General features: G+C 33.2%; 3 protein-coding genes across 6 annotated transcripts; 1 reads left to right on the top strand and 2 right to left on the bottom strand.

Annotated features, from left to right (window-relative positions):
• Positions 1-526: 526 nt before the first annotated feature.
• LOC144841988 (transmembrane protein 53-A-like) lies at positions 527-3,878 on the bottom strand. Its single transcript, XM_078698317.1, has 2 exons — positions 3,665-3,878; positions 527-2,854 (listed from the first exon to the last, which is right to left on the bottom strand). Exons 1-2 carry the CDS (start codon positions 3,746-3,748, stop codon positions 2,018-2,020), a joined length of 921 nt encoding a protein of 306 aa, XP_078554443.1. The 5' UTR covers positions 3,749-3,878; the 3' UTR covers positions 527-2,017.
• A 340-nt stretch (positions 3,879-4,218) lies between these two features.
• Positions 4,219-6,211, top strand: LOC144842822 (GPALPP motifs-containing protein 1-like). The gene is made up of 5 exons (XM_078699372.1): positions 4,219-4,391; positions 4,738-5,111; positions 5,308-5,469; positions 5,564-5,740; positions 5,848-6,211. The coding sequence occupies exons 1-5, from the start codon at positions 4,331-4,333 to the stop codon at positions 6,001-6,003; spliced, it is 930 nt and encodes a 309-aa protein (XP_078555498.1). The 5' UTR covers positions 4,219-4,330; the 3' UTR covers positions 6,004-6,211.
• Positions 6,212-6,249: 38 nt separating this feature from the next.
• Positions 6,250-21,992, bottom strand: LOC144842819 (cohesin subunit SA-2-like). 4 transcript variants are annotated; one of them, XM_078699365.1, is made up of 28 exons: positions 21,857-21,992; positions 21,425-21,526; positions 21,161-21,230; positions 20,931-21,044; positions 20,560-20,733; positions 19,709-19,913; positions 19,024-19,249; positions 18,660-18,783; positions 18,147-18,325; positions 17,611-17,833; positions 17,182-17,296; positions 16,651-16,847; positions 16,072-16,221; positions 15,516-15,656; positions 14,910-14,980; positions 14,298-14,466; positions 13,734-13,983; positions 13,149-13,291; positions 11,807-11,908; positions 11,480-11,628; positions 11,143-11,274; positions 10,852-11,039; positions 10,591-10,696; positions 10,235-10,354; positions 8,983-9,073; positions 8,332-8,419; positions 7,924-8,214; positions 6,250-7,090 (listed from the first exon to the last, which is right to left on the bottom strand). In XM_078699365.1, exons 2-27 carry the CDS (start codon positions 21,517-21,519, stop codon positions 7,928-7,930), a joined length of 3,909 nt encoding a protein of 1,302 aa, XP_078555491.1. In that variant the 5' UTR covers positions 21,520-21,526; positions 21,857-21,992; the 3' UTR covers positions 6,250-7,090; positions 7,924-7,927. The 4 variants fall into 4 exon arrangements, with proteins under 4 accessions (XP_078555491.1, XP_078555493.1, XP_078555494.1 ...); XM_078699367.1 differs by lacking the exon at positions 10,235-10,354 and having other exon boundaries at positions 6,251-7,090; XM_078699368.1 differs by lacking the exons at positions 7,924-8,214; positions 8,332-8,419 and having other exon boundaries at positions 6,251-7,090.
• Positions 21,993-22,702: the final 710 nt, after the last annotated feature.

Raw genomic sequence — 22,702 nt, 5'->3', positions numbered from 1 at the left:
ACTGTGCCTTTACACAAAATTGGAAAACATTGACTTCTTGATCTGTGTGTTGACAATTAGGCCTATGTAAATTAAACTTTGAAAACGTCCACTTTTGATCAGTTTCAAAAAAAGTATAAAGCGCGCGTGGCATTAAATTGATAACAAAATGTTGATAACGTCGAGGTTTGAGTCAAATAAAAAGAAAACGCGGCATTCATTTAAAAAAAGCGTTTCTGCCTTTCATCATTTTCAAAAGAAAATGAAGCTTTCCAATCTAATTAATTCAGATAACGAAAAGCCTTAATTCGACGTAATGAATTAAATAATCGTCGTCATCATCATCATCACCTGTATACCTTAAGTAAATCATTCATAAAACACTATCAGGAGAGTAAGTTATTAAAATTGTATTAATTTTTTTGTCTTGTATCGTCTGTGCATACGTTGAGGGCGTCATGATGTTACAAGTCATTATCAGAGCAACTCCCGAAAAGTCTATGGAAATGTGTAATTTACTTAAATAATTACAATATCATACAAAATGTTATTTTATATCATTTTATTGTCTGGGTTACAAAATAACCAATTTCTCATTCTGATATTTCAGTATACAAATGAATTAAAAGTTTACCAAGATAATCATCGGCTAAATGGTGGAAGAATACATTCGTAATTTGTAGAAATAATAAAATTGTAAAAACAATAAAATATTTTTATTTAAAAAACATATGTGTCTGGTGGTAAGACCAATTGGTGGTAATTTCAATAATAAATCTACTAGAGTTTATATATAATAAGTATAAATTACTTAATTAACAGTACGGTAATTATTTTGTGCTCACAAATAGTACCATGCATTCATACAATTACCACTAGGCCTATAGAAGATTTTTTCACTGGAAAATATATTTAGAAATCTTAAATACATTATTAAAGCACAACAAACCATTATATATTATTTTTAAAATAGTTATTTGAAGTTTTATATTAAAACAATTTTAACAACTTTGATTTGGTTTTATTATTATTAAAAATAACTAAATAATGTTAATAATGCATTTTTTTGTAATTTCTTTAAATGCTATAGTATTAGTATGTTATTAAAAAGATTAATTGGTATTTATAAAATATAAATAATCTATGTAGTTATGTGCTAATGTGATATATTCTGGTCCATCATAAAAATGAAGAGCATTTAAAATACATTTTACAATGTATAACAATTAAAAAACACAAAAAATTAGCATTTATACAGATTTAGTAAAGACTATCACATGATTCAAAAAGTAATTTCTAATTAAGTCAAAATTTTAAAAATGTGGCCATGCAAGAAAGCACAATGGCAGTGGTGGAGAAACAGAAAAAGATCTAAGGCACCAACTTGTTAAATAAATATTTGAATTTAAAATATATCCTTGAAATGTAGAATCAATTACAGTGAAATATAATTTGTTTTATTAATTATTTGAAATATAAATATATATTTTAAAATATATGATACTTTAGAACATAGCTTGTACAAGAAAGAGACAAACAAGAAAGAGACAAACAAGAATCTCACATAATGTTCCTTATTAAACATGGAAGCTATAAACATGAAGCTCAAATACATGTTTTCAGATCCAAACATGAAAGTTAAGACTGAAGTACTTAGTTTTCAGAAAAAAACCATGAAAGTGAGAAACATAAGATTCAAGTATGTAAAATATTGATCAAATTTTTCATCATACAAAAACAAGAAGACACTTTATGATATTTACGTGATGTGAATACAAATCTTTGTTTATAAAATGTAATGTCTTTAGTTAGTTATTTCTAAACTTCTTTGGTTTCGTGTTTAGAGTTGGACAACAAAGAAAGATAACATTTTATGAGATTATAAAATGTATTTTTTTACGACATTATTTGATGCAAAATAGTTTAACAATTTAATGTGAACAAGTTATAAAGATGAGGTAGAAATACGGCCATGCAGAAATTAAAAATAGTTTTAGCTGGAAGATCACAAAGCAGCATGAAGTTAGTTTCATTTTTTTTAGGCTGATGTTGTTTGATCTGCATTGAAGCAGCCTAACCTGTGTAGGAACGATTCTAGAGCCCCAATGTATTCACTTTGATATTTATACATGTGACTGACATGCGACGAGCTATCAAAGACTTTACTGTAGACTTCTTTGCCATGGTCATGTTTAAGAGTGTTGATGCAGCTATCGATGGTGCTGGCGGGAGCAACTGGGTCAACTTTAGAGTAAAAGAAGAGCAAAGGAGTAGAAGCAGGGTTAGAGTAGAACACTTTTTGTGCATTCTGATAATGCAACATTGTGTGTTTGTGAGTCATTCTGAAAAAACCGTTCAAGATAGCCTCGACAGTATTCTGAGCTACACGGTTGTTGAAAAGCGCCCTCGATGTACCATACGGTACTTTATCCAAATCAACTGCACTGTCAAATACTTGACCTTTGATTCTGTCCACTAACACGGTCTTGTTCTTCGTGTCATGCTCAGACATCTTTGATAGTGTTTCACTGTGTAGATATGCTCCAACTGAAAAGGTATGCACCAGAAGTGGTCGGTGGTTTTGATCGGATCCCTGCACAAAATCGACTAACTTCTCTGCAATTTTTTGGGAACCACTTGCAGGTTGTATCAACTGTAGTGGTTTTATTTGAACAGATACGACATCACAGCCTTTGTTAAGATACAATTTAGAGAATCGATCAAGATGGCGCTGTTTAGCAGCCAACCAACTGTAAAGAAGAACTAATGGCGCACCCGGCTGTGACGAGGACGTCGTGTGCAGCACTAAATTATCATCAATCCTGGTATTTGTAATATTATCATCAGCTTTTGTGGATGCATAACAAACAGCAAGCTGAAGTGGAAAACAACATTTATTATTGATTAAATCAGTTTTTATAAATGTACAGATTTGATTAAATTATTGAAATTGGAGGGCATAATATGCAATCATGGTAATAATAATAATGGTTACAGACTGTAGTACCAGCAACACTTTGTACCAGGAACTCAAAGAAACTTTATCCTTACAGTCTGAATGCATCCGAAATTGAGTACAACCAGAAATATTAAATTAATGTATCATGTACTACTATCTAGACTACGGATCCATCCATGGTTTACTAAACTAAATTAATAAAGTATTTTACTTAATTTCCATTTTTTTTTTGTTTTTTTGTTATAAATTAAAATCCTCTAATCGTACCATATTTAAAGCAACCACATTTTGTATTTATCAAAAATATATTTACTTTTTACTATATAGTATAATTATTATAATATTATAGAGGCCTAAAAATAACTAGTATACTAATTATTATAGAGGTAGCTGCAGTGCTAGACCTAAATTGATTTACAAAAATATAAACAAAAATCAAGAACTTTTACTGATATTTTCTCTTACTTACTATATCTACTAATTTATGTGATTTGAATGAAACTGCCATAAAAAAACTTAACTACACCTATTTTACTGCGGATTCAAATGAGTCACTATATAATAAACATTGTCTGGGGCCTGGATGGACCAGGGCGAGTTGTAAACAACTCCCTGGATGGAGACTAAAAGTTAATCCCCTCACTGATCTTACTCGACTATCTAGTCAATACATAGCACACCCTTCGCGATGTGCGGCCTACATAAACAAAAGGTCTGAAAACATACCTGTTTCTGACCGACTGGTAACAACACCGTCTGTTTAGGAAATGTGACTATGGCGTTTTTCGCAAACTGAATACTTTTGAACATGTTGATCGGTTTAAATACTGGAGATTTGGCACAGGACGGCTCAGTTAGCCAGGTGGTAAAGGATCTGCTGCGTGGTATGCTCCGTTTCGTGAATATAGAGATTGTGTGCTGCAAACCAGCATCCACACGTGGTATCCACCAAACGACGAACGGGCCATGAGGATCGGTATTAAATATAGACAAAACCATTTGTTACAAGGGATATTATTTAAGTACAGTAATGTGAATCAGGGTATTGCATGCGGACTGTATATAATATTATTTTATAATCTCTAATTTCAGTAGAAATACAGATCAGGCCTGACAAACATCTTTTATTGTCATAAATAAAAAACATTAATCAAATAATATCACGTCAATTCTCTAATAACAATGATTACCCGCTGTAAAATGGAATGGCTGTGCTACATGGTTCATCGATCATGATTGACAGGGGAGGAGGAGGAGAGGATGCAGATTGAGAACTCTAGAGGGCAGAAGCACGAAAAAACGTAAACAAAAGAAAGTCGAAGCCGAAGTCGGTCATCTATATAGAATCTACTAAAATAATGACTTTCTAATTAGAAATAGTGTTTTAGGATAATGTCCGAACAAATGATCGGGCCGTCACTACCACCTGGTTTCGGTGGTGGTGTATGTAATGGTAAATAATAATATTAAGTATGATGAAGCTAAGCCGGCGCCGCAGGCTAAAAAGCCAACCAAAATAAGCCTAGCTGCGCCTAGTAGTAGTAGGCCTATGCTGTGTACTGCCTCCTAGTAGCTGGGTAGCCTAGCAAAGAAGTACTATTATTATTAGCTGGAGTCACTAAATATACCTGTGTGTGCTGAACAGAATTAAAGAAAACAGTTGTGTTGACCATTATTTATTATGTCAATTGAATAAGAAGGCATTCCATACATTGTTGACTGTCTGTGCTGATAGAAAATTGCCCATTCCTCATCTGTTAATGTCACAACAATTATGAATTTGTTTTTATCCTTGGTAGATTCACCCGAAAGATTTGAGGATGATAACACAAATGACACTATTGGACCAGTCTTGCCAGACGTAATAAGTAAATCAACTCCCAATAAAATTGATGAAGGTACACGGCAGGATGAAATCACATCATCTACATCAATTATAAAAACTTCAGAACCTGTTAATACTGTGCCATCTAGTGATATGTCCTATGGTCCTGCTCTGCCACCTGGATTTATAGCAAGTACTAATGTATGCGAAGATACGGGTGATGATGATGGTGATGAAGATGACATTATTGGCCCAATGCCAGCTACAGGTCTGGAGGTCAACAGGAGCTCCGTTGCCAGTGATATTGAAGCACGGGCAGAAGCCATGAAAAATAAATTGACTGGAAATGTAAGTATGGGCGACTTATTGAAATGCAGACAATATGGAATGTAGTACAGTTACAATTTGACACTACTAACCAATGCATATTGGAGCACCTAATAAAATACAAAGACATGACAAACATGACCCTTAGTCCTAAAAAATAAATACCGTTTCCTTTCTCAAGGTCTATCTAACCAGTAAGTATATTCTTAAATGTTAGGTACAAGAAAAAGTTGAAAGAGAAACATGGATGATGGAACTTCCAGACTATGGAAAGAACTTTGGTCTTGGACCACGTACATTCAGAAAAAAGGCAGCGCCCTCTAAACAAGATAGATCCGGCTGGACCGAGACTCCAGCAGACCGTGAGCGCAGAAAGATAGTAAGTAAAAACTAATAGGTTCCGTCCGGACCAGATATTTTTCTTTTATTCTTTGAGTGGGTTGTTTTAATAAATTATGAACTTTGACCTACAGGAAGCACAAAACAAGGCTGCTTCCAGGGCACATCCTGATTCAACAACAAAACAAGAAAAATCAAAAGAGAAATCAAACAGGGATCTAGAAATTGAGGACAGAATCTCATCATACAATTCACAAAAGAGAGGTGTATCTCTTGTTGATATGCACCAAAAAGACCTCAAACGCAAACAGGTTCGTATAATACCATTGCATTACATATGTACTATAGTTCGGTAAATTTAGCTTAACTCCCTCAAATTGAGCACGATATGAATTAACTAAGTTTCTTATTATTTAAGGAAGAAGAAGGGACAGCTAATGAACGTAGACCATTTAATCGTGAAGTTGATCTACATGTTAATCGTTTTGATGATGCAAAGAAAAAGCGTCTCATCAAGGAATCGGCAAAGTTAAACGACAAATTTGCACACGGGTCTGACAAGGTTTACTTATGAGATTTATGTACAAACATTTTGACGTATCCGGTAGATTACTTCTTAAGCCAATAAATATACTTATAGGCTTAGAAATAGTGGCACTACTCCACAGTGCTGATCAGTGGTTAAAACCTGAAAAAGCTCTGTAGGTGCAAAAGTACAGTAGCAGTATTAAACGATGATTGATAAATTTAGATGCAAAATAAAATTACTTTTATAAAGTTTATTTCTATTTTACAACATTGGAAATCATTACATAAAACATGTACAGTTACAATTAAGAGCAAATTAACATAACAGGTGGATTTAGTATTCTTAACTCTATCATACATTTCTATAGAGCAGAGGAATAATACTGTTAAAATGGTGAAATCTATCAAGAATTTTTAAAATATGAACTTGCAAAATTGTAAACAACTTAAAGCAGCTTATGAAAAATTTAATTTTTTTCTTCTGTAGGTAGCCGGGCATTTCCATAATTAAACAGCTTACTTACTTTACAATTTTTTTTCTATAATAATTACTACAAGAGCTGAAAACAATCAACTATCTAATTACATACATTAATCACTATACACTGGTCTTTGTGAATGCCAAATATAGGCTGTGATTATAAACAGGTACTGTATCAAAAAGGTCCCACAATTGGGTTACAACAAATGCTAAAACAGCTGTTTAACAGTTCTATACAAAACACATAATGTACATCCATTACTTTAAAAATAGTATAAAAATGACCAACATTATCAAGCATGCCTTACTTTACTTACATAGAAACATCAACAAGAAAACCATTTTCAGTTTAAGAGTGTGTTCAGACACAGATGAAGTGAATTGCTGTCATTTTGTTTAAAACGATGGCACCTTCTACTAAACAGCAAGAGATACTGTAGAGTAGTCGTGTATCTCAAGTTTTTAGACAGCCAAAGATTTATCATGAACGTTGGATCAATTCAAATATATTCATACCAAGCTAAAAAGTATTATATTTTACTGAAGACTTGCACCGTGTGTGTGAATGTATGAGTTGAGGTTGACATCATCCTCTGACATGCCTTAAGAAGGTCTTAAAATGCAGTATTTAGAACCCCATCTGCATATCCTCCTGTAACAAACAAATTAAAAGAGTGTTTATTTTAAGATTAAAATGAATCAAGAACTTTCCTAAAATGAACAAAAACGTTGACAAATATTGTATTGGTATTTAATGTGAAAACAGAAGTGAAAACAAGAGTACAAATAATGAAAGCATTACTGTATATGACCAAGTATAGCCCAGAGGCCTAGGTACAACATTACTGTATATGACCAAGTATAGCCCAGAGGCCTAGGTACAACATTGGAGATTGCATTAAAAATGGATTGGGTCTGGGGTGAGATTATACTTGATCATATATGGTGTTATTGTGAAAAGGTATTGCATGTATAACATAACATAACTATAAATCAAAACTCTTAATATTGTTAATAAAAGGATACAGTTAATAATTTATCAATAATGTCACATTTCATATAGCGAAAAAAAAAAAAAGTTCCTAATCCAACCAACAAAGAGAACCAACATAACACCAAATATAATTTTGGTAAAACAATGTTAGTAATAACATAATTATAGCTATCCTCCTAGCTAATAAAACAATGTTAGTAATAACATAATTATAGCTATCCTCCTAGCTACCCGACTACTGGCTGGGGTCAGTAATAAAACAATGTTAGTAATAACATAATTATAGCTCTCCTCCTAGCTACCTGACTACTGGCTGGGGTCAGTAATAAAACAATGTTAGTAATAACATATTTATAGCTATCCTCCTAGCTAATAAAACAATGTTAGTAATAACATAATTATAGCTCTCCTCCTAGCTACCTGACTACTGGCTGGGGTCAGTAATAAAACAATGTTAGTAATAACATAATCATAGCTATCCTCCTAGCTACCTGACTACTGGCTGGGGTCAGTATCTTCATCAATAAACGGAGTATCTTCCGGGAAGGCATCAGGAAGAATGCTTCTTTTACTTCTTCTAAGATTTCCCCTAAGTTGCCTCGACGTATGTTTGATACGTTTCTGCAAAGGCTGGAAATCTGAGTCGGTACTTCGGGAACCACTACTACTAGCCTGACTGTGTTCATCTATTCTAAACTTATTGAGCCTATCTGCTATAGCCTGGCTGTCTCTAGCCTCAAATATTTGGGCAAAGCCAGACAGGCCAACAGGGTCTACCTGGCCTGATCTACTCTGGCTCCTGCGGGCAAAGCCTGACAGGCCAACAGGGTCTACCTGGCCTGATCTACTCTGGCTCCTGCGGGCAAAGCCTGACAGGCCAACAGGGTCTACCTGCCTGCCTGATCTACTCTGGCTCCTGCGTTTGGAAGATTTATGGTGGCTACTAATGACAACTGGAGATTTTGGTGTGCTTCTAGCTTGTGGTGCCTGTTGAAAAGATTATTATACATTGCTATCTATAAGAAACTAACTTAACAAATTAATCCATTATGTTTGTTTTAAAGTTAATTTAAAATTTCAACACATTCAACAGTAAGTACAGGATGGATAAACTAAATCTCGTAGGGACTGGAGTAGAAACGGCACTCTAGCACTAGGTCAGTATTTAACACTCTGGACCATGGGGATTGGAAGACAAACATGTTAACCAATAAGCTATTCTATAATTATCAATCAATATTTGATATTTGTTTTTTTATATATTTAGGCAAATTGCCCAGGACAACCATAAACGAATTCATTCACTATTCTTGGTGGCAATTCCGTTCACAAGGCAAACATATACACAAGATACTCTACATAAGCAAAGTCTTATTACAAGTCTTTGGGAGTTGAGTTGTAATTTGTCATAAAAAAAACACATTTCAGGACTTGAACCTTGGATTGGTAGCCAAGCATCATAACCACCAAGTCACAACTCCACTCCAATATTTAATGATCACAATATTATAAATGTATTATTAATATTGTTAAATGTGACTACCACTAACCAATACTCTGATGGCTTGACCTTCTTGGAATTCTTCCTCTTCATCATTACTTTCTTCCTCACTCTCTTCTTCTTGTTGATGTTGTTGCTTTCTGCAAATTATAACATATATACAATCAAGCACTTATTTTACAAACTTATCCAAAGAAAAATAAGATATTTTGTTAAATGTTAAGCTCTGTCTACACTATCAAACTAGTTTGACAACAAAAGTGTGATGAACCCATCATGTCCATATATGGGCTCATCACATTTTTTTGATACATAAAGTTTGATAGTGTAGACAAAGCTTTAGGTTTAAAAAACAGTTATTAGTAAATTAGTAAAAATACAACTTAACCTACATATACATATAAATAAGAAATTGAACAATGATTCCAACATAAAATCAACAAAAGAAAAACTTTTTAAATAAATATTCTATGAATATTGGTTAACAATAAAACTGAAGAATTAGAAGAGACATCTGAAGTACTGCATTATGCAAACAGACAACAACATTTTGGTAACAGCTAGATAATAATATGATTTGTTACTCAAGGTGCTTGTGGAAAACTAAAGGAAAACTTATCTGCAAATCTAAAAACTTCAAAATCTAAACAAAAACCCACGAAAATCACTTTTCTAGCGATCCATACACATAAAACCTTGGATGAACTTATGCGAGTTTGATGATGAAGAAGGCAAACAGGTAAGTTGTAAAATGAAATGTAAACAAAACAAAATGTTGTAAACTTATAAACAAGATTTAAAGATGTATTGTCCCCCTGAAAAATTAATTCTTTAATTTTTTTTTTTTGAATATGCCATTTTAATGTCACATAATAGTTATCCACTTTGACCAAAAATTGGATTTAAAAACAATTTATTTACCTGAAAAATATGTAATTTAAAGTAAAAAATGGTCAAATTGGCTGCCAGCCAATAGATTTTGTTTGAATTTAACCATTTATTATGTTATTTTATAAGTGAAAACATTATTTTTTTCGGTTTTTTTTCTACGGAAGTGATTAACTTTATTAAAACTACAAAATAACATATTCAAAGTCTGATATAAATAATTTTCATTTTCATGTTTTTGGGGGACAATACATCTTTAAAGAAAAGTGATAATTCATTGTAACAGAATATTAAATGTAACCAACTCATATAAACAAATTCAACTGAATCTGAAATAAAAAATGTTCCATAACAAATTATTGGAAAATGTAAAAGAGAAAAGATTGTTAAAGTAACATGTAACTACTAAGTACCCAAAGCTGCTACTGGTTCTAGTACTATAACTAAGTCTAGCTTTCACTTGTTTCTTTCTAGGTCTAATCCATGACAATTGAGATGAGGAGTTGGTGGTGGCTTCATCACTCATGCTAGTCCTGTTTTAGAATACAGTATATGTCATGTATATCATTCAAACAATTCATTTTCTCTTTTAAAAAATACTAAGGCAGCGTGGAAAAGAACTGGCCACCCTACCACATAATGCCGAGGCTTAGTAAAATGAGCTCCTAACAGCTATGTTGAGAATTGAATACGGGACCTTTATCTTTACCTCTTATCTTTCTATTAGTTTTATCAACTCATGTCCAATTATTACAAATGTTATGCTTACCCTTGACTAATTTCCTCATCTGCCGTTCTCCTGCGCTTCCACCCACTACGTGTTGCATGAGGCTGGTCCTCTTTTGAAACCCATCGACTTTCTGTATCATCAGTCACTAAAAACATGAGTTGTTACAATAATTGACCACTAACAGCGAATAACCAAAAGGTTATAGGAATGAGTTAAGTGAGATGTGTGTAGTGCCTTTTTTAACAAAATCAACTTTGACTTATTTAAAACTTAACTTAAAGACACCTAGTTAAGACTTACCACCAGACAATGCCATCTTTCTTTTGATACCAGGTTTTGGGCGCTTAGGAGGGCGTGGTGGACGACTTACATCAGAACTAGTATCCCCACCCTGCATCAGGCTGTTTCGGTATGCTCTCAATGCTGACCATTCATCCCCTGTATTTTCTAACATTTCTGGACGTAGCTGGCGGTCAAGATAGACCAGTCTGCCGAAATAATGAAATAAGTAAACTTTAAGATCCATTGTTTCCATTTTTGTAACCTTTTATTGTAATAGTAAATTTAATAAAAACAAGTTACTATACATACACAGTCTTTTTATCCAGCTTCATAAGCTTAGTTGTAAATTCACTGAGAACGTCCAGGTACCCAATATTTGGGGGTGGTCCTCCTGGATTTTGGCGGTCTTCTAGAGGAGTTAAACTGAACATTATACCCTCTCTATAAAAAAGCATTAAAAACAAAATTTCATTATAAATTATTTGTTCACATCCAGATAGTCAAATACTGATGGTGGTCGATAACATTGATTTTGAAAGACTATCACCAAACAATCTAAATGCAAATAATGATAAAGTTATCTTTGTAAAGAGAATCTTGACAAATACTGGAACTTAACTAAGTAACTTAATGAGTAGATACTTACTTGTGCAAGGCTGCAACAGCATCTCTTGTCTTGATCTGGTCAAGTCCAAATGTAAGAGAGAATCTTCGTGCCAGCTCTTTGATAGCATTCATCTGGTTGACAGCTTTGCCTTCCTGTCCATATTCCATTTCCCTCATTTCAAGGAATAACTGATAAATAATTTAAACTAATATTATAGTACATAGCTTTACTAACATTATACATGAAGAAAACAACAATATTATATAATCAATTGCTAAATAAGGATTCACTGTCGCAGAATTAACAAGAAAGAAAAAAGTACATGGTATACTGGTGTTTAAACAGACAATAACTAATAAATATTACCTGACTGAGGCTAAGTCCCAGTGTTTTTGCACAGCTTATTTTGTTGATCTCTCTTGATTTGGCCAATGTCAATTTGATAATGTCACCGTAATCATTATAATACTGAAATTAAGATACAATAATACTTCACTTAGTACATCACAATACATCTTTGGTTTGTTTAATACAAATGACTTGCACTGGGCTAGTATTGATTAGCTTTTTGCTTATCTCCATTGAGATCCAGCCACTGATATACACCCACTGATAATACACAAGATTGTCATTGCCTTTGGATTTTAAAGGAAAGGAACACCCTAATATCTTACCTAACTATTATAAAAGTAACCCTACCAACTTAATATTCAGAACAATTTATGTTTAAATCGGATTTGTAGTTTTCTAGTAAACATGATTTTAAAGCTGTTTTCAATACATTTGAAAATCGCCATCTTGTGCTCATGACAGCCTGTTTGTGACGTCAGATACGGCCGACGAAAATTTTAAGATTCGCGGTTGCATTCGGCGCTTCTATTGGCTAAGCAAATCCGCTAATATGATTGGCTAATAACGCGACATGCGGTCATGCAGGACGGCGATGACACGGTATGAGCATGCGCTGACTTGGTAAACAAACCTTCGATCGATCTTTTCTTCTGCAAGCCAATTCGTAAATCTTTCAGCTATTGTTAATCTATTGTTACTTTTATTGCCTAGCTGTTTCAAACGGGATTTGGTAGGGGAATTAACTGGCAAACCTTCCAAACGGAGGCTGTTGGTTGACGATGCAGTTTCTACTTTATTTTCGTTTAACACGAGTTCTAGGCCTAGTAAGGCATACAGTACAGATACACTGGCCGCAAGTACACCATTCTTCGACGGCTTGTTATGCTCGAGAATGTTCTTCTTCTCTTCTTTTTTCGTCATCAGCACGACGCAAAACTAACTCTCTTTCTGTATATTCTGGTTCCAAATTTTCTGAATTATAAAAACTCCAAGCCATATTCCGAAAATATTAGGTATGTTAGGCTATTTAATTGATTTTATTTATGGTTATATCCCGCACTTCCATATTGAAATACTGTACTAAGACGATGGATGCTTGGATTTGCTTGAATGCGTCCACCTAATCTGACGTCACATAATTGCTCTTAACCTGTCAAAATGGCGCTGTTCAATTTCTGATATGTTGTCGTTTAAAAGTCTATTTTTTAACTAAATTGCTTACTATTGTACCTTGAACCATTGTAATCATGTTTTTATTATATTTATCTATAAGCACAGTGGCACATTTAGCCCAGGGTGTTCCTTTCCTTTAATATAGAGATATATTAAATATAAAAATAATAATGTTGCAACACACCTTCATATAGTGTTTAAATATGCCAGCAGCATTTCGCATGTCAATGATATTGAACACAATAAGTTTACAGAATGAAGCCAAAAGGTTTCTACGTTTATGAAGAACTTCAATCTTGTGTGAATCATCACCTTCATCATCGTCATCTGAAAACAATATTTTATTCATAATATTTATTTTAATTTTATTGTTACATGTTTTATGTCTTGTCATATTGTATTTTTGTGAGGGTCCCAAATGATCAGCTTCGGCTGGATGGACCACCCTCGTAAAATCTTATTGAAATAAATAAAACCAACAGCGATAATTTACGCCACTTACATGTTTGAAACTTAAAACAATACAACATCAAAAACAGGTAACAATAAAATACACATAAATATTAAGATTACAACCATCAATCCACATGTAAAAATACTATAGATATTGCTGAGAACAATTTTAAAATTTATTATGATTATATTGACTTATGGTGACCTCCGACCTTAGTGATATTCCCAAATATGGTACAGTAGTGATATTATATCATTATGTCCATATATGGGCACATCACATTTTTTGATAGTGTAGAAAGGCCTAAGAGCTTACCATCATCATCTTCTTCTACAAATACTTCTTCCTGAATAAAATCTGCGATCCGAAGTTGAAGGTTTTCATTGGCCACATAGATCAATGAGCTGTAAGTTAGATCAGAGCCTAGTTGCTTACTAAACACAACCAGAAGGTCACCAATTGTGGTGAAAGCCTCCTGTTTAATGGTCTCATTTCGATCAATAAGAAGAATAGCGCAGAAGTGTATCAGTTCAGTTACCCGCTTCTTGAGTCTGTTGATCTCATCCTGAAGACAAATTAAAAATATTATGATATCATGATCTATCATACATTAAGCACAATAAAAAGGAACAATTGTTGAAAAGAACTGTTCAGTTTCTCTCAGAACTAAATATACGTGGTGTAACTTTATATCAACATTTGATTTCGCCAGGCAAACATTCAAACAATAAAAAGGAACAATTCACATAAAAATAACGAGTGGTCTTGTTGCATGGACAAGCTAGGACAATAACTATTATATATTGTAGTAGTTCCAAATCTTGAAACAATGTAAATTATTAAGGTGATACTAAATATATTGGAAAAGCTATGACTTACTTGGTCGGGGTTCTTGTCATCTAGCTTATTAACATACCACATTATAGCATAATGTGCACACGCAATGGATGAGGCGTAGATGTCTTCTGGTACGTCACCACGCTTAGGAGCTTGCTTGATCAGTAAAAATATCATCTCATACAAATTCCATCCGGTTAGGTCATGACAGCTAAGTAAACAAATACATACAAAAAAACTATAAGAACTACAAAAAAAATATGATTTTAATTTCTACAAATATTTGATTTCTTTATATCCTTCTACACAGACAGTGTTTCAAAGACAATAATAATAAAAGCATATATAATGCGCCATATATCAAATCAATGATTGCTCATAGGCGTAGTACATACATGTACAACACCATTATAAGAATTAAAACAACTCTAAAAAGCAAGTTAAAATACCATAAAGTATTAAAACTAGTGATACTACAGTAATCCTATAACCCTGAATGATTTCACACAAAGCATTCATTAGCTACAATACTACAGTGCTTAAATGGATAAAAAAGTTTATATATGGCCTGGAAATTATTACTTTTTTGTTGTTATTGAATTCGGAACCAGATAAATTTATTTATTTATATATGAATATTACAAAAAAAGTTACCTATAAAATGTTGTAATTCTTTTGAGACTTGATGACAAAGCGTAGATAACATTATCATGTGGTTCGTCAGTCTAAACAAAATACACATAAATCATAATGATAATGTTACTGTAAATGAAAGTAAATCACTCAATTCACCTCATCCAGTTTAGTATATTCAAGATACAATTCAAGATTCAATTTATTTTCCAAATTGCAAAGATTATTTGATGAGATAAATGGTTAAAATAAAGATGACCAAAAAAAAAAGGGGGGGGGGGGTGGGGAAATACAAAAGAGCAAAGGTTGTTTTATGGCTACCCTTTACACATAAAACAGAAAGGACATTACATAAACAAATAAGACAATTTCTTACACAACATATTGTTAAAATAATAAAGTATATTTTGCACTTAGGGGTTGATTAATCTTAATTACCTAAATAAATTCCTATCATTTGATTGGACGATTGTGGGTAACTTGGTGTGCAATAGTACGCACTATTTAACGATCGTTATAGAATTATAAACTGATGTATTATATTAGAATTTATTTGCATTGATACATTTTTTTACTTCCAATAAACAAATTGTTGACATGTTAGTTGTGAGATCTCAAAACACTTACTGCTTCAAAACTCTCATAGCTTCTTGTGAGTCTTTCTGCAAGACTATCAAACAGCGTTGTTCTAGCAACCTCAACCTTTGGTGTGGTGTTGTATTGGTCACAAAGCAAACTCTCATATGTCTTAGAACAAGCATCAAGAACCTGCAATAAGTTGGTAATATTTATTAATATATTTATTTTACCTGTTGATGTTTTTAATGTAAATTAGAACTCAATTCAGCATTTTTTGTTCTAATAATTTGGATTTTGAATTTCAATAAATACCAATAATACTTATAAGTTGGTAATAACATAATCTAATGTTGGTAATTTGAAAAATAAATAACTAAAGATTACATAAATTGTACAAAATGAATAAGGATTTAAAAAACTTGAGCACAATTGTTACTTCATCTTCCAGTTGAGAAATTAAGTGGGTGGTCATGTGTGTAAAATTGTACATGTGTATGAAAAAGAACTTGTAAGTGCTGCATTGACTATGTTGTGTATATCTCATTCTTGAGTTACTATACATATGGTGTGACCATAGACTTTGAAAACATATTAATTGACATACTTCAGTTTCTGTATGCTTCTCCACTATATCTCTCATCTGTCGTAGGAGTGAATCCAAGTGCTTTTCCAGTCTACTTGTTGTATAGATCTCAACATCAAAGTGTTGTGGGATCTCCAGTAGGTTTGCTACTTTATCAGAATCTATACCATACTACAAGAGAAGAATATATTAATAATTTTAGTGATATCATTATACACTATATATTTTTATAATTATAGAATATCATTAAAGTTTTCATATATTTGAAAATATAGAACAGAAACAATAATAAGAAGACTGACATTTTGCTGGACACTGCAATAAACAACAATCAAATTGCAGATGTTCTGATGTGGCAGCCAACAAATTATTGTTATTTTAGGCCTAATCTGTATTACATGGGCTTGCAAAACAAGGAAGACCAGCACTCACATACATTGATGTACTAGAGATGGATACTGTTATGCAGAGAGAGGAACTGGCTGTCACAATGGCAGATAGGAAGTTATGGAGGAATCTAATCATATAGGTTCGGGTATGTGCCGGACTAAGTAAGTGTAAATGGGACTTAAATCTTTAAAAAAAAAAGATGCAACATACTTTTGAAAGAAGATCTGGCAATTTGACAATGAAATGCTCCGATAACTTCATCTTGTCGTCTTGCACAGCTTTCTTCTCTTTTGCTGACAAAATCTTCTTGGATGACCCTCGACCTACGGGCGCATGACCCTGAGCTGCTTGTCGGACAGCGCAAACCATGATTTCAATCAGCGCTGTTTCTTGTCGATCATCAAGTGCTGAAAAATAATTCATTTTAGTACCCTTTGAAAGTAAAGCTCAAACTTTATTAACCCAATTAATCAATTTGTTTCCTATGTAAATAATAAAAACCAAAAATGTTGACCAAAAAAGTGAGTTGTGCCCAAATATGGTAGTGATATGCTTAAATATGGCAGTCATCATCATCTCCATTTATGGGCACATCACATTTTTTTGTCACATAAAGTTTGATAATGTAGACAGAGCTTTATACGTTGACCTTGATCAATCTTGCCAAGTACCAATAAAGTGCGAGTAGGGTAAAGCTTAGCAAATAGGACAATCAAGATGTGTTATGTGCAGTGTACTTACGTTCCTCCCCTCGTCCTGGTTCCTCAAGGAGTAGCTCAGTCATACAATCCCAATCTTTCACCATCTCGTTCACTTCCCATAATGCATCTACAAGATATGCAGCATGCTCATGAAGCTACGGAAAAAGAGGGAATTGATTAATATATAATAACCAGAAATAATTCATGTAGTACCATTCAAACGATAATTGCTCATGGCACTGTGGACTTAGAATAGAAGATCATCCGTCTGTCCATGAAAGTGGCTGTGTGAACCAGTACTAGGTTCTTTAAAAGTGCACATGAGCCAGATGTGTACACTGGACCTACGGTTTATAATCCTTATCTGATAAGACTCTATTCAACTATTGCCCAATAATGCTATTTCATAATATTTTAACAATCTTATTCGTCTCTATACTATGAGACCTTCTGTATTACTACACCGTACCTCACTCTCTATAAAGAACTGGACGAGATCCTTGATAAGCGGTGCATTGGCACTACGTCTTTTACTAGCAGCCCTTTTGGATTTTCCTGTCTCTGTATCATCTCGCTTGAATAGTCTCTCATTAAGGAACTCTCCTGCAGCCTGTGCTACAGCTCTACTTGCTGAGTACACAAGTTGATAAACATTTTCACAATCTTCAGCCGATAAGATATCCTCATTAAACCTACATAAAAACAATTGAGTTGATTCAAGAAATGATGTATTGTCCTCATGAAAAATGAAGATTAATAAAATCAGACTTTAAATACTGTAGGCCATTTTGCAGTAAGAAGTAAGGAAACGGTTAATTTTAAGCAAAAACCATTGTCTGACAGACAATTTAAGTATTTTTTGCTTTAAATTACATTTTTTCAGGTAAATAATTTTTTTTCGAGTCAGTTTTCAAAGACTTAATATTGGACATTCATGCTTAGCTGCTTATTACATAATCATGTGCCAAACAAAGTCTTTACTTAAATCTGAGTATTGTTACTTACTTTAAGATGAGAGTGACAACCTTGATGGCCTGTACAGCAACATCAGTCTCCTTATCAAGTGTCATCGCCACAATTCTGTCTTTGAACCGATTTGTGAAGAGTTCAAGTTTTAAAGCCAAGTCACTCACAAGGTATAGATTCTGAAGGCCGACTAAACATTTCAACCTCACATCTCCAACCTTTAAATTAATAAATATTATAAAAAAAATTAAAACAATTTGAATAAACAATTTAATGTTCTCTATTTCTAAAGAAGAAAGAATGCCTGTTTCTTCTTTGTTGTGGGCAAATTAAGTTTTGGCTGCATAAATGGGAAAAATTTAAAATAATTAACTTTTATAGGCAATGCAAAATTTTGGCAGTTTTTTGGGAGCACAACTTAAATAAATTTTTAAAATTTACTATCAAATAAACAGTTGTTTGGAATAATGCAGCAGCTCAAAGGAGGGGTGTCAAGAATGTAATATCTTAAAAGACTGTACTTATTTCAAAATACAAGATTGTAATATTTACTTTATCATGAAGAGTCCAACCAACATACTTCAGGTAGCTATCACTCAGGAACATCTCACTGTAATTCTTCATCCAGACACCAATCTCACCCATGCATATCGCTCTTATCTCTGGCTGTGTGTCCCTATTAAAAACAAATGGAAATTAGTAAAATGTGTGGTCTATCTGCCATACTTTGTGTTGATCAATTTCATGTAATTTTTACAGTCTACAATGCACATCATTTATGTTTAAGTTACTAAATCTGCATTCTGAAACACAGGGGACCAGCAGAAAGGTGTTCACAGCACTTTGCTAACAATTTTGTTTTCCTATTAAGTAAAATGACAAGTAGATAATGTAGACTTTACCAATATAAAATTACCTGTATCGGTGTACAAAGATTCCTTTAAAGATATTATTCATCATTTGTTGAATTTCTTCAATGTTTTCAATAATCTCCTGACGTTTGCCAAGTAACATTTCAATTCTCTCACTTGCTCGTTTTGAGGTCTGTTTTTGACGTTCTGCATCATGCTGTCTTTGTGTGTTATCAAGATTTACACTTAGATTAAGTGCAACATTCACCAACGCTGTCATTAGCTTCATAGCTGAAAAACAAACAGTATTTTTAAATATGTAAGCTCTGTCTACACTATCAAACTTTATGTGAAAAAAAAAGTGTGATGTACCCAAATATGGTAGTGATATGCTTAAATATGGTAGTGATATGACATCATGTCCGTATTTTTTGTCACATAAAGTTTGATAGTAGAGCTTTATGATAGATGTTTAATTACAGTAAGAGGTAAGCTTACAAAGTATTAATTTGAATACAAATTTACAAAAGAAATATTCACAGAATGGATGGCTACAATAATCATTCATTCAAAGTAAAGTTTATTTCGATAACAAATGTGAGCAAATTAAGAGGGTGAAATTCCAGAAAGCATGGTACAGTAACAGGTACCAACAAACAACTTTGAAAACAATGTAAGAACAAAGAACACATAACTGGAGTCAGTTGATATTACCTAAACAACTGACAAGACATAAACGTGTAGTCTCACCTGCTAAGGTACTGGTGTGTCGAAAAGCACGAACCTGAGAGTCACTCAGACCAGTTAAAAGTGAAATGATGTTATCCATCATGTACTGATCATATAAGATACTATATTGACATTGTCGAACCAAAACACTAATGAAGTCACAAAAGTTGGTCTTAAACTTCTTATACATTATACCCGTCATTATCAGTGGGTAGTCTCCACTTTCCTGTTAAAAAAAAGTAGATATAGTACACAGTGAGTATGGATAAGGGTCACTTTCATGAGTTAAAAATAATAATAAAGATATCTAGAGCGCACCATTTGAATGTTTATAGTATGCATTACCTCAGATTAAACACACAATAAAATTGTGAATTTAAAATGGAAAGAATTATGACTGTGTATAAGCCTCGTCAAAAAGATGAGTTTTTAAGATGAGTGGTTATTACTTAGAAAAGGATAACCATTGAAAGGGTGTACCATAACAAGGAGCTGCAACACTGTAAGCCTATTTTTAATTAAGTTATTAAAGATGTATTGTTCCCCAAAAACATGAAAAATGATAATTAATTAAATCAGACTTTGAATAGGTTATTTGTACTTTTAATTAAAGTTAATCACTTCCTTAGAAAAAAAAAACCCCAATGTTTTCACTTAGAAAAAGACAAAATAAATGGTTAAATTGTGTTGCTTTAAATTACAGTTTTTTTCAGGTAAATAAATTTTTTTTAATCACATTTTTGGTCAAATGGATAACTGGGACATTAAAATTGAATATTAAAAAAAATGTTAACATTTATTTTTTTCAGGGGGACAATACATCTTTAATTGGTTAGAAAAAATGTGTTTAAAATCGCCTGTGCATTAGTTACCTCATCAAATTCTTCAGTCATGCGCCTAATGATATCACTATGTTCTAGAGTGGCGTACATATCAGTGGTAACAACTCCTTTACAGCCTGAACTCTGTATGATAAAGTTGATCAAGTCCAGCAAAGCTGTATCACGATTTGTCTTGTAAGTTTCAATCCAATCATCTACAATTGTCTATAAAAGTAAATTTATTAGATTTTCATTACTTTATGAAAACAAGTATTTCATTTTCTCGTGTTAATATTTGTTAAAAAAATGGTGTTTTCTGTAGCCTTTTGTATAATTCCTGTCTTTTAATAAATAATTTTTTAGATATTTTCAACTGTAGCCTTTCACAATTTTAACTGATGATACACCATAATACTACTCACTGCTGCTCCTCCTTTTCCTTGACGTACAATCTCAAACAAAGTGACAGGTTCGTTACTGGCAATTGACTCAGTCTCTGCTTTTTGACGACCTCGTCCTCTTCCTCGTTTTGCAGGCTGAAATACGTTCAATAAACATTTGAAAATTAAATATTCATAGTAAAATAACTATTATTATTACAAATGTTTAATGCTTAAGAAAAAGACTCCATTTTCAAATTATAAATCCTCACCTGGCCTCGCACTGGCTTTTTCTTTATTCTTGATCCGTCTTCATTGTCACTTTCATCTGAATGGTCTCCACTTTAATAAAAAAAAAAAGCAGTAAATAAAATTAGAAAGATTCATTCTTCAAATGTAAATCAGATCAGTCAAAACTCTTTACAAAATGAAAACAACATTCGCACCTAGAGTAATTAATGATAAAAAAGAGAAAACAAATAAAGCTTGAAGTCGAGGATAGTAGCAATAGTAGAAAAAAAGAAATGTATTATTACTGTGAACTGGTTGTAGATTGTAAATATTCAGATCCTTGAGTTGAAGACTGGTCGTCTGGAATTAGCTTGGCGGTTTTCCCACGTAATGCTGGCATAATTACCCTAAAAATAAACCAATAAAACAATAGCAATATTATTGATGATAATAATAGGACTGTTGATGGTGAATAAATAATAGCATCATAGAATACTAGGTCTGGACTAGGCCCTACCTAAGGTACTACTACTACTAGGCTTACACTAGTCTAGGCCTATAATATAGAAATCTAACAAAGTCGCCTGACAAAGGCTAAAGCCTAGTCTGGTGATACTCTCTGGTAGCTAGGCTAGGCCAGGAGGAGCCTACCCAACCCTCTACTCTAGGCCTAGAGCTAGCCTAGAGAGTAGGCCTATATTATACTTCATATTATGTCTCAAAATAAAGGTTATTACCTTTATTTTAATTTGTATTAATAAACAAACAAATCGAAACAATACTGGATGATTTTCAACTAAAGCATAAAGCGCGCGGGAAGCGACTCGGCGGAGGACAGGACTCTGGTTGTTGTCTTTTCTTCTTGTCTCTCTCTGCAAAAAGTTGCTATAGCGCCACCACATAGATTTGAAACGGTATATTATGGGTGAAATTATAAAAAAATTGAGTTTTATAGTTTTGTTTAGTCCGCTTAAGTTAATTCATGTTTTCTTTTTCTCAATATGTTCTGTTCTGTTTTTTGGTAAATATTGAGTGCCACCGATTCAAAGTGAATCGTCAAAGGGGGTTGTGCTGAGACCAATAGCGTTTTGTATTCTATAAAGTATATAATAATCTTCCAGGCATCAAAATGAAGTCACTAAAATTTATATATACAGTTACAGTATATATATTTTTTTTTACACCATATTTAATCCATCCAGCAATTGCTGATTATTAGGGACCCTCAGAGGTTCACAAGACAAACATATTATACACAAGTCTTATTACAAGTCTTTGGGAGTGGAGTTGTAATTTTGTCCTTAGAAAAAATCCTGACATGTGACGGGACTTGAACCCAGGACCCTTGCATCATAACCACCAAGCCACAACTCCACTCCTAATATGACCACCAGTTCCCCCATCGTTGGGACAGGCCCAGCTAGGCGTATTAGCTGGATACTTCTTAAATGGCAAATGCATGTTAAGGGTATCAACATAGTAAATTTACTGTAGACTTGTTTGTTTATAATTTGGTCATTATCATCTCTGTTAGATTCAAGTCATCTGATGTGGTTTGGTACGCATGAGTGACGTTACATTAA

Source organism: Antedon bifida, chromosome 5 (genome assembly GCF_963402885.1).
Source record: "Antedon bifida chromosome 5, ecAntBifi1.1, whole genome shotgun sequence".
NCBI classification, from domain to species: Eukaryota; Metazoa; Echinodermata; class Crinoidea; order Comatulida; family Antedonidae; genus Antedon; species Antedon bifida.
The sequence above is the reverse complement of the archived record's forward strand: the minus strand, read 5'-3'. Positions and strand labels throughout refer to the sequence as shown.